Source organism: Ammospiza caudacuta, chromosome 8, assembly GCF_027887145.1.
Source record: "Ammospiza caudacuta isolate bAmmCau1 chromosome 8, bAmmCau1.pri, whole genome shotgun sequence".
Lineage (NCBI taxonomy): Eukaryota > Metazoa > Chordata > Aves > Passeriformes > Passerellidae > Ammospiza > Ammospiza caudacuta.
Window position 1 is genome coordinate 32,718,879 of NC_080600.1, and position 12,529 is coordinate 32,731,407.

At 47.3% G+C, this 12,529-nt stretch overlaps 1 protein-coding gene and 1 non-coding gene across 2 annotated transcripts in view; one reads left to right on the forward strand and one right to left on the reverse strand.

Annotated features, from left to right (window-relative positions):
• The window catches only part of CLASP1 (cytoplasmic linker associated protein 1), a 167,964-nt gene that overhangs the window by 121,148 nt on the left and 34,287 nt on the right, over positions 1–12,529 (reverse strand). The window contains exons 3-6 of the mRNA XM_058809099.1: positions 1,234–1,312; positions 897–1,000; positions 323–414; positions 163–238 (exon numbers count right to left, since the gene is read on the reverse strand). Coding sequence (XP_058665082.1) covers positions 163–238; positions 323–414; positions 897–1,000; positions 1,234–1,312 — 351 coding nt within the window. The remainder of the gene's footprint in view (positions 1–162; positions 239–322; positions 415–896; positions 1,001–1,233; positions 1,313–12,529) is intronic.
• Positions 2,458–2,574, forward strand: LOC131560991 (U4atac minor spliceosomal RNA). Its single transcript, XR_009275042.1, has one exon. It is a non-coding gene; the product is annotated as a U4atac minor spliceosomal RNA (small nuclear RNA).

Genomic DNA, 12,529 nt, shown 5'->3' on the forward strand with positions numbered 1-12,529 from the left:
ATATGCTGGTTTGGACATACTTCAAATTACACCTCTCCAAAACCAGCCAAGGGTTCTGTGTGCACAGCATTGTTCAGAGCTCACCACCAGCAGCACAATTAGCTCATTTACCAACAAGGCAAGCAGCACAACCTTTAGATGTGACTCACAGCAAAAGCTCACCTGGCTGTTTGGATCTCCAAGTAAGTTACATATATGTGGCACTATCTTACTCAGTGTTAAACTCTGAGCTCCAGATCTGGGAATAAAGAACAAAAAGCACCATTACGAATCAGAGCAGGCTCATGTACACAACACGGGTTTGCAGAAGGCTCTGACTTACGCATTGAGTGTTGCAATAAGGCAGAGGCAAATCCCTTCTCTTGTCCGAAAATTCTTGTGTTTGAATCCTCCCAGCATCCTGTCCCACACGTACTGAGGAAGACAGGAAAGAGAAAAAAATGAGATGGGGTAAGAAACAGATTCTGTCTTCCAGCAGACATACACCACATCACCTCTGGTGCTCAAATACAAGCTTTACACCCATCCAAACAGAACAGGACAAAAAGGAGCAAGATACTTTTAGATCTGACTAGTTCTTAGTTTTGTGCTCACTTCACAGTAACTCCCCTCTACCTAAAACAATGCTCATACTTACAGAAAGCAAGTACCTTCCAAAAACCTGGAACAATGGCTCTTGACATATACCCATCCCATCCTTGGGAAATCCACTGACATGCTCTTGTGTATCCTATCAGGCAATAGCCTTCCCAAGTAAAGTAAACACCTTATAAAAAGGTCTAGGGAGATGAAGTTATTTCAGACAGAAAAATGGCAGAGAAAACCTTCTGACACAAAAAAGGTTTCCTTTTTTCACACAGCCAGTCATTCATGCTGTGGAGGACTGCTGAACATACCTGAGGGTTAGCAGCTTGTTCCATGATTTTCAGCAGCAAGGTCTGATCCTGCTCCCTCACTGAGTCCTTAGAATCTCCCAGCCTATCAAGTAAACTTGGAAGCACTAAGGAAAGAAAACAGGAACATCCATATGCCTCTGGAAAAAACTAACAGTGGCAGAGCCCCTCTGCTCTCCCCCCAAAGCCCAATGGAGGCACCAGCCTCACTGCCCTTCAGCAGAGCATGAAAACCACCAAGAGCCTCCCAAGTTCTCTCCTGGGAACCAAGACAGCTCTGAGTCCAGCAGCCAGTGCAGGTGGTGGCAGTGATGGTGACACTCTCACAGACACCCCTCACCTGTGCCAATCTGGGCCTTGAAGCGATCTTGCAAGCGGGACACCAGTGCAGAGATGATGTCAATCCCCAGGAGAACCACCTGCAAGCACAGAATAGGCAATGAACTGATGAACACTGCAACTGCCATTGCTGCTCAGTGCTAAATTCATGTATATAGATGTTCAAGGTACACAAACCATGTGCATAAACCGTTTCAGTATTTGCTGTAACTAGCATTCCTAATTCATTGCAATGATGACAATTATAATTAGAAAATGGTATGCACTAAGAGCTGCTTAATTATTTACTAGCAGAAATGAAACCAAACACTTTTATGACGTAACTGGAATTCAAAGAAAGACACCTAGTTTGAGAGAAGCTTCATGACAGGCTGCAGATCAGAAAACCTGCTCTGATTTTAACTAAGCTTACTTACTAAAAAAAGGTACCTCACATACTGAAAGTACTGTGCAGCCTGTATGTGAAACACTTCACAAAACTCTATAGACCATGATCGTGCTGGTACAAGACACTTCTCCCTAGGTTTTTGGATAAGCACCGAGGTTAATCACCCTGGAAGCGTTAGGGACAGCCAGGCTCCTGAGGTGGTGCCACCGGGGCTGTTCCAACACAGCCCAGCTGCCTGTACATACCCACAACTGTACATATATACACAGACAACCAGGGCAGCGGTGGTGGCCCCAAGCCTGCCAGACGCCAAGGAGTGTTTGGACAAGGCTCTCAGGCACATATGGGATTGTTGGAGCTGTCCTGTGCAAGAGCCAGGAACTGCAGCTGATGATCCTTGTGAGTCACTTCCAGCTCTGGATATTCTATGATACATACATGCATTTGCACTCCGGTGTGTTCATGTGCACAGCTGTACTCGTTGTGTACCGCTGTCGGTGCCGGGAGCTCGGTTATCCCCGCAGCCGCGCGTTACCGGAGCCGCGTCCTGCTGTGCTGCGGCCGCTCGGCAGGGGGCGCGCTCCATCGCCGCTGCCGCCGCGCGCTGGCCCCGCCCTCTATGCAAATCTGCGCCCGTCTGGCGCGGAGCACTCTGGGTAGCGCCGCCGCCGAAGGGTTCGAACCCGGGTCGGAGCCGCCCGGGCTCGCCGGGCCCCGCGCGGTGCGCGCCCCCGAGCCGGGCGTCGGGCAGCGGGCGGGCCGGGGGCGCGCCGCCCCTCGCCGGGACCTAGGCGAGGTTCGCGCTCCCCTACGGGCGGCGCGCCCCAGCGGCCGCCAACCGTCCTTATCTGGGGGTTGCGCGGCTGCTCAATGAGCGTATGGCGAGAGCAGCCCTGCTAACGCCTTAAACAACACAGCAGCGCCCGCTCCGTGCGCGGCGCAATTTTTGGAACCTCGCACCGCGGCGTGTGCGCGGCGCGTTCTGAACAACGCTCACCTCGAGCAGAACCGAACACCCTGCGGAGCTGTGCGGGACCCGCGTGGGGCTGCGACCTCCGGGCACCGCTCCCGCCTCCCGGCACCGCCCCCACTGTCCCTTCCCCCTCCGTGCCCAGCGCTGCTCCCAGCGGAGCGCGTGCGGGGCACACCCGGTGCTGCTCTGCGCTGAACCCCGTGCGCTACTCGCGCACCAGCGGTCACCCCACGGCCCTCCTCAGCCTGTCACATGGATCCGCTCCAGATTCGGCTCCGGAACACCCAGGGAACCACGCGTGGTGTGGCAGGGGGAACAGCCTACTACTACAGGCCGAGTATCCTGTGAAAAAAACCTTCCTAAATATCAGCCCCTGGATCTTGTCACAACAACACAACTTCACCTTCTCCAAAGAGCGCCTGCAGTCTTCTCCCCTCACAGTAACAGACCCTTCAACACTGCCAGTTTTTAATTTAACAATATTTACTCATACACCAAAGGAGCTTTTTCCTCGTGCTTTTGTTTAGCTGTGTTTCGTTTTCACATTCATCTCGCCCACTGGATTTAATCTCCCATTGCCAAATGCTCAGCCAGCTGCCCTAAGGGCTATCGCTGCCCGTGTCTGCCGGCTCAGGGCAGCCTCACCCGCCTGGGGCCCGGCAGCAGAGCCCAGCAAGAGGGTGGGCTCCAGAGCCGCATCAGTGCGGAGATGCTTTTAGGGAAAGTCAATGGCACTCTGAGTGCCAGTCACCATTCACAGCTGCCTCATCAGAGCCCCATCACGGCAGCATCCTGCACAGAGATAAGTGCACTGCCTGCAATTACAGAGATGTGCCCCAGGGATAAATTCGATCCCGGGAGAGGAAGGAATCCATCTCTTCTTCAAACTGCCCGAAAGCCAGGAAGAGTGAGGGGAACTCATCACTCAAACATGAAAGGAAACACATGCACAGTGCAAATATACCCTGCAGTTCACCCCCAGGAGAAGGCCAGGAGGATGAGCTAAGCCATGCACGATTTTTTGCTGTTGTCCTTATAAATTAGCACAATTATTACAGTGGTGCTTGGACAGCTATTGAGGAAACAGCAACTGGGGTGAGCAAATGTTACTCCCAACTATGCTGGATTCATTTATCAACCCCAATGTGACACCTGCCTCAGAAGGTCAGAGGCAGAAAGCAGAAATCATGTATGGATTGACAGAGTCAACAGATCCGCTACAGACAGATAACAGACAACCCAGGGCACGGCTGGCAAATGAACAAAGAATTAATTGAATTCCAGCCCTGGCTGCATTGCACTGAGTGCACTGAAGAGCCCACCCGTTCACTGCTGGAACAGTTACTGAGGCTCTGCCTGAATTAACACACACCAGGGGCCAGAAGGAAGCTCGGGAGCAGCGATGGGCCCTGGCAGCAGCCATCCCACTGCCTGATCCCGATGGAGGCCTCTCCCCAGGGCAGCGATGGGCCCTGGCAGCAGCCATCCCACTGCCTGATCCCGATGCAGGCCTCTCCCCAGGGCAGCCGGCTGGCGGGCACAGCCCCACACCAAGGCACAGGAAGGGCAGCTCTCCATCCAAAATTCCAGATAACGCTGCAATACTGATAACCACAGAGTTATTCCAGGCCTTGACATCCGCCCAGATCTTTTAGCCTCCTATTTACACAGGCCCCCAAAAGAGCGATCACAGAATCAGTGACAGCCCTCGGCCTGAGGGTCTGCTTCTGCTCATTTGACTCCTGAGGTTCCCCAAGACAGGCAATAAAGCAAGTTGTGCCACCCAGTATTCAGCTCATTTGGCATCTGCTGCTGCTTTGTCTTGTCTCAGAGTGCTTTCTGTAGGCGCCAAGGGCTGTCAGCAAACCCTTCTCCTGCCTCTCTCCAAATGCCAGGTCATCTCTCCCAGTAAAGAAGTCTCTTGTTAGTTCCCAGGATGCAACACAGCCTTTTCCAATACAGACAGTCCTTTTTTTTTCAGAGGTCAACAAAAACAACTCAAAGCATCTGTCCTTTAATATGTGGCTGGTGTTGAAAGACTTGCAGGCAGCTCCCCATATCAGAGAGCAGAGTCCATCATCATTGCTCCAGCAGTACATGGTCACCAAGCATGGCAGACAAATCCATCCAGTTTAAAACAAGACATACCTAAACACACTCCCAGAAAAGGATAAAGAAGCTTCACAATCTAGCAACATCTGATTGAGCAGAAAGAAATCAGAATGAATCAGCTCCAGGCCACCCCAATGGCCTGGACAAACTGGGGGGGGAAACAGACAAGCCCTTCCCTCCACTCACCACACCATGCCACAGCAGGGATGTGGTGGTGCCTGCAGGAACCTTCATCCCCCCTCTCTGCAGGGAAGCAGCCGTGGGGTGGGCAGTACATCCCCACAAAGTCACTGCACTCTGCCAGCCTCATGCTGAACCTTCCATGCCTGGCAGCTTGGGACTAAAAGGGAATGCTGGAGAGAGCTTCTACAGCAGCTGTGCCACCAGCTTGCTTCATGCTGCTCCAACACGCTGATTGTCACCACTGGTGGCACAGCTCAGCTATATCACTTTGAACTCTGAGAGGTTCTCTTTGGAGAAGGGATGGGAAATGGAAGACAAGACTTCTAAATCCCAATATGAAGAAAAAAACCCAGAATTTTAAGAGTATTCAACCAGGGGTTTTTTTGAAGAGTTGCTTAGCTAATCTTCTAGATTCATAAGCAAAAAACATGGAGAAGCACTTGCATACTTTGAGTAAATTTAATATACTTTTGAAAAAAGTGTAACACTTCAGATTACACGCTGAGAAGTCCAAGGCAAGTATAGATGGCTCACATCACTGCTGGTCTGATCAGTGCTGATCAGTCAGAGAGGGAGCAGTTCTAATTCCTTGTGACATGAAACATCCACCACAACTGAACTGGGCACTCAAGACCAAGCTGAAGTTAGATGATATTGGCAAATTTAGTTTTGAAGCCAGGTATTTTGGGTCAGCACAGCAGTAACCAAAGTCCTGTCAGAGAAGCCTGGAATCAGCTTCTGAAATGCTGTATCACATCTGCACACAACTATAACCACATCTACTCTGGAATAGTCCATCTCCTTCTGCTATTCCAAGAGTTCTCATTCATCTTCCAAGGCAGCACCACATCTGCACTGGAAGCATGAGCCCCTCTCCCCAGCCCAACAATCCTCACACAGACACCGATGCTAAGTTTTTTTGTACAACACGATTTACAAAACCAACACCAGCAAAGAAAAAGGCAGCAAGAGTAGCACAACTGATTTTACTGCCATGACTGCAAGCTATGGTCGAAGAGCTGAATGAGGCAAAACTTGAAATATATATTCTTGAGTTCTTTCTCTAGATTGATGAGATACCATCCATTCTGTCACAGACACCACCTTGAAAATCCTCAAACTCCCTGATGGAATTAGGTGAACCAAAACATCCAACGAAACCACCAGCACTTGTAAAATAAGCAAAAAAATGGTTATTGAAAGTTGTTCTTCATTTACAAATCTGGTAACAGATGAGCAACTCAGTAAAAAATGCATATTTCTACAGTGAAATAAGTTCCAGGAGAACTAAGGTCATTTAAATGTTGGGAGACATTAAGAAAAGGTTGTCAGAAATTATCTCTACAGAGATGTATTTTTACCACTACTGTTAGGACACAAGGGCACCTTTCATGTGCAAAAGCGAAAAATTCCAGTAACTATCTTCTGGATTCAGTAAAAAAAGCCAACAAAAGCCCTTCAGTTGTCTCTTGATCTAAAAGCTAAAGATTTGGTAGAACACATGAGAAATTCAAAACAATTTAAAGAAAATGCACTGCAGAGCAAAAAGTTATCATTACAAAAATTCCACAGAGTGATGCTTAAAAGAACATAATCACCCTGAAATGCAGACATCTGCTTCCAGAAGAGCTGACAAGTATGTCCCAGGTGAAAGAGCTGGACCAAGTCAGCCCTCAATCACAGTGCTCCCTACCCTGCCTCTGCTCAGGGGAACTGAAGGGGGGAATTCCAAAGAATAAATTCACCCTGTTTTGCAAAGATGCTCAACTTGTGGTTGTGTATGATGAGAAGAGGAGCAGCCACTGGGCTTTCTCCAAAGGACGTGGAGGGAAGCACAAGTTGCAGAGTCACTGCTGTGGAGTCCAGGAGGCTTTTCTACCCTGAGCAAGGTCAGAGCTCCAGACAGCGCAGCAGGTAAATCACCACTGACACAAAATACAGTCTGCTAAGTCTCCAGGGAAGCAGCACTCATGGTAATACAACAGGAGATTTTGCAGTGGAAAGCAGAGTTACAACTTACTTCACACTGTCACTTCTCAATTACCCCAAACACTGCTGGAAAAACAGCAGCACCACCATTTTCAGGAAGGTGGTCCTGCTTATGCAGCACCTTACCTATGGATACTCAATGCTTAGTGTCTTCACATGAATCGACATCAAAACAAAACACCTGCACTACCAACTGCTATTGCCTTTGGTTCCTCACCACACAACTGTTAAATATCTTAGTCACAAACACCGCCACTATTCCATACATTTCCACTGCCCTCAGCTGAGCATTTACACTTAGAGCCAGGCCCTCAGCCAGGAAGGAAAAATTAATGTAACTGTGAGTGCTGATGAGATCTTGCCCTGGGATCAGCCTGGGATCAGCACCACTTCCCTGTAGCTTTGGTAACCAGTTGCATCTCAGAGTTCAAGGCATAATGAAGCCTCATACAATGAGGCTTCATTGTATGAAGCATTCCTTTTGCTACAGAAAAGCAAAAAGAATACGGCAAGGACAATAACAAGGCCATTGTATTGCCCTGTTTAGCTTTTTGTAGGAAAATGGAAAGCCTTTATTATGGCAACTAATCAATTGCCAGCACAGCAATGTGCCTTATTAGCAGAGCAGGCTGCTTTACCTAATAACACTGCCTTCCCCTCCATTAGCAGCAAAAGGCTGCTACAGTGCACAGAGCAAGGGAGAAATCACACTGGGAATCTGCCTGCAGGCAGAGCCATATTAGCTGGAGCACCTCAAAAGCTCCGAGCACAGAAGCACTGACCCCAGCTCCATCTCTAACACTACAAGAATAGAAAGGGTCAACACATTTTAAAACTGGAACAGAAGTGTTTCTGAGGATTTAGACAGCATCTGGAAAAAACAAGGGAAGCACACAACCTAGCAGATAATCACCGACAATCTTCTGCTCCCTTAGCACTCACAAAGTCCAGTAACAACTGTGAGGATGTTCAAATATCCAGATACTCCCCTTAATCACCAGTTCCCAAGCTTCTGAACATCTGCACTTGCAGATTACACCATTCAACACCAGCTTTTATGATGCATTGATGACAGGATGCATGGCCAACCTCATGAGGAGGGCACCAACGAGGTGCAGACACAGCAAAGTCCCAGCAGCTGTTGGCAATGTGAAAAAAGTGGGGATCAGTCAGGGAGGCAGAGCAGCCCCAGTGGTGAGGAGCAGGCAGCAGCCGAATTGAGTGGGAATATTACAAGATGATGACAGCTCTTGCTAGGTCATGGCTAATGAAGCTTTGTTCTTGCCTTGTTTGGGAAGAAAAGGAATACATGCAATTAAAAATGCAATAGCATTTTCAGTAGCCCCAGTCTTTGTAACACTCTGGAAACACCCTAAGACCTTGAGCTTTCACAGCACCTCCCACCCTGCACACACTGCCTGCTCAGCACGTACCACACAGTCCTACGCCTTTGGAAAGCATCTCCAGACACAATCAGCAACAGCTTAATGTACAACAGTGAAGAACTCCATTCAGAAAAGAAGAAAGGTTCCAGATGCCTTTGTCAGCCACAGAAAGATACAATAGCCCAGGAAAGTGAAGAGGTGGATGCTAGGAAGAGAAAAGGGTGAGGTGGGAAGAAGGAATTCCACAGAGGAAGGCACCACTTCAGCCAGAATCCTGCTCACACTCTTTCTGACCCATGTAGGAGAAAGGCCAGAGGATGACCCTTAAAGGCACAGGTTAAAACACTTCCCAGTCTCACCAACACCAGTGAGGGGTGCAGCTGAGCTACATCTAACCCAGCTTCTACAGCAGCCACAGGACCCAGCACAGCCCATACAGCGATGCTTCCCACTGTTCTACAACGTCAGTGAAGACTGAGAGCTACTGCCTGAGCGGTTGACTACATCAGTCTCTTCTTCTGCCATTTTCTCTTACTCCCTCTCCAAGCTATTCTTCATTGCTGTTTCTCAATTCATAGCAAACAACTTCAAGGGAAAACTTTCAGGGGCTTACCATCAGTGCTATACTCCAGCTAAAACCAGGACCCAGCAGAAACAGTGTCACAAGAACACAGAAGGGGACAGGCCCAGTGCTGACCTGCTCCCCTGAGTATGCCTATGCAGGTGGAACCAGACCTCACGGCAGCAGATATGCACCAGTGCCTGTCTGCAAGCTGGGCAGCTGTCAGCATGCCCTCTGCTGGAGCTGCTGTGTGATCCTGCAAGGGACAGGGACGTTTGAGTGAAGTGACACCGCTGGCCCAGCCTAGCACTCTGCAGACCTTCTTACACAGCTTTTGGCTCAGCAGCTTCAACCACTCTGTAGCCCGTGCACGCCTCTTGCAGCTATGTCTGACATCCAGCTCTTAGCACAGCTCTTGATTAAGTCCAGCATCACTTTTAACATCGTTTAACTTTTGGCAATTAGACCTCCTCCAACACTTTGATCTATCTGGTCCAGGAAACCAGCAAAAAAATATTCTGTGCCTGCCCATTTAAAAGTTAATTCTAGCTTAGAGGGTAATGCTTTCCACATGCTTCAGAACCAAATCCCACATGTCACTTAACACAAAGGAAATAGAAATTATTTAATGTTGATCTCCTCAACTCCTTTTGACCTGTGTGTCTTTCCTTTTGCCTTTTTGGCTGTCATCATTGAGATCTGGAGCAACAGCTGATGCATCACTGTGAGCTCTCACAAGAGAATAAAACATCTGTTTTCCTCCCTCAGACTGAAAACAGATGCCTTTTTAGTTGTGTCCAACAGATACTCAATTATGTGACAGCATAGTGAGGCACAATGCATCTAAATCAGGGCACACCCTCGGGCCACATGGGTGCCTGGCATGTGCTCAGGAACCCAAAAAGGCTCTGCAATCTTATGCAGGCTACCCAGCCACAAGTATCCAGGGTCTGGGACACCTGCACACATCAAGGAGAGTTTTCTTGCCATAGAAATGTCTGCAGAACTGCTCTGGAGCAAACACCACGTGCACCAAGTGCTGTGCAGTCCCCCTGTGGCTCTGCTGTGTACTTGGGGCTTCTCTAATAAGCTGCCTGGAAAACCTAATTCCATACAAAAACCACTCCTTATCAACCAACTCACCTGACATTCCAGATCTGAAAGAGGTGGTAGTCACCATGGGACAACTCTTCAACAAAACGTGCCTGGAGAGATTTTTTCTTGCTACTGTATCTACTCTAGTCAAAGCGTAACTCACTGCTATGAAAAACTCCTGCAAAGACACCTGGGGAAGCCCAGGCACAGCAGAGCAAGGTGACAGCCTGGCAATCATTGGTTAAAGACTCAGCCTGGGACACATGGATGGGCTGACACTGCTAAGACAGCTCGAGCAGTGCCTGTTCCATGTCTGTTTCTGTGGCTGAAGCAATCCAGTCTCCAGACCTTTTCAACTGCAAGCATTTTACAGAGGAAAAAAAACAACCAAATCCCAAAGAAACAAACAACCGAACCCCCATCCCCCAACAAATAAAAAAAAACCCTCAGCCAAACCAAAACAAACAAACAAAAGAAAGTCAGCCACAAAGGGAAGAGCAGGGAATTCTGCATCCTGCACTGCTTGAGGGAGCCAACATTTTGCTAAGGGAAAAGAACAAGCCATCTGAGCAACTGACAGCACAAGTGGAAAACCAATTGGAAAATTATAGGGACAAACCACATACATTCTGGCTTCTATATCCAGCTCTAAAAACACATTTAAACAAGTCAGGCAAATAGCTCCTATCAATGCTCTAATGCCACAGCTACACAAACAAGCATCCATCATGTTAAGAGGTTTCCATGAATTCTTGTGGATTAATACAAGTAAAGTATTAATTAAGTGTTCAACTAAATCATTAGTTCTTGGGTTAATTATCTTAAGCAGAACTCTTTAGACCTGAAACAGATCAGAGGAACAGAAGCTGTAAATGTAACAAAAGAAGCCACTCAGGGTTCAGCACAGGTACACAAAGAGCTGACACCCCGGGGGAGCTCAGCCAGACCAAGCAGGCACCTCTGGACAGGCTCTACTCACCTTTCACAATGCTTTCACTACATTTTTCTCTCCTTCACAACTATTTTTATTTTCAACATAATAATGGCTAAGCTGAATCAAGTGTTTAAATAACTTTTTTTTTGTAACTTTAGAAGACTGATGCCTTGTTTTGTAATTGTTATTTTCTCAGAGGTTTGTTCTCACTGGACACTTGCTGACAAGATCAGCATTCTTGCTTTCTGCTGAACAGGCTGGAAGCTCTGTAAGCCTTCCTGCTCCTGTAACTCCAGACGTGGTTTGTTTCCTTTGACATACCTCTTCCAAACTGAAGTATCTCAATATTAATTTTTGTTTTAAATAAAGCAACAAAATTTTCACACAGATGGGAAAACATGGCCACTTTTAGAACTCCAAAACCTGGTGTCTTGTAAATTCTGAAACAAGACAGATAGAATGCTGGATGTGATAGTGTGCCATTGTTAACCTGACACGAAAAGGATGCCAGACTGCTTCCTCCCATCCCAGTCAGCCTTACTGCATATTCCAAACCGAGTAAAATGAAACAGTAACTCTTTACTTTTAGCATAAGAATGGCCCTCATCAATAAATTCAGCCGAGAATTTGTTTCTGAAGGCCAATTAGTTCAACACCATCTCACCTCTGCTGCTCAAATTAGATCAGTCAGGCCACTTTTCTAGAGAAGGTGTTTTGTTGTACTTGATTCTTAACACACAGGTCTTGAGCTGAAACTGACTTCTACTGTTCATTAAAACCTGAACACTTTTCTGTATTCTAGTTGGAAGCAGCCCTGTCAATCCAAAACCAGGTTTAATGAGCTGCTGTGTCACCACCTGTAAGACCCTGCTGACAGATTGTGAAACAGAAAAACTAATTTTATTTTTTTAATCCTTCTCCATGTACAGTAGTATAAGCCAGGCAACGTTTTGTAGCCCCCAAAGACTCCAGCTACATGATCTGACCCACGATAATCTCAGACTTCAGGGGTGTTTCACACAGCTAATAAAGGATCTGCAACACGGATAAGGGAGCAAGATACACACACACTTCTAGTTCAAATACTGCCAGTCATACCAGGAATTAAGTTATTCTTTTCAGCAAAGAAAAAGGCATTTTGGTTCATTTATCTAGGAGGTTTTAACTTGACATCATCTGATAAAAGTAAAAACTTCAAAGTCACGCAGCGATAGGCTTCAATTACTGTTTCTCTATCAGTCTGTCAGTGGCAGAGTGATTCAGGAAGGAGGAGGGAATGCTGCTGGCAAGTCTCCTGCAGTCTAAGGCACAGAAGCTATTTCAGCTGAATTGGAGATTGAGTTTCACAGATAGTAACTATGTCAGGCTAGAAAACATAATTTAGAGGATTTAAAATATGACAATGCCCAAGGATAACACAGAAACATAATATGCTTTTCAGATAACACTGCTTGTAGTACAGGTTAGAGATCAAGTGGCTGCTTTTCTTAAGAACAGACATTGTAAGAGAAGTCGAGCAGATAAGTTACTAAGTCTTCCACAAAATCAACACCACAAACTGACTCAGAAGCAGATGCAGCTGCAGTTATGCCTCTTCTTGCCCTTCATCCTTTTCCTCCTGTAGGTTAATAGCACTTTCCTGCACCACAGCAAGACAGGATATACAAGGTAGTGTT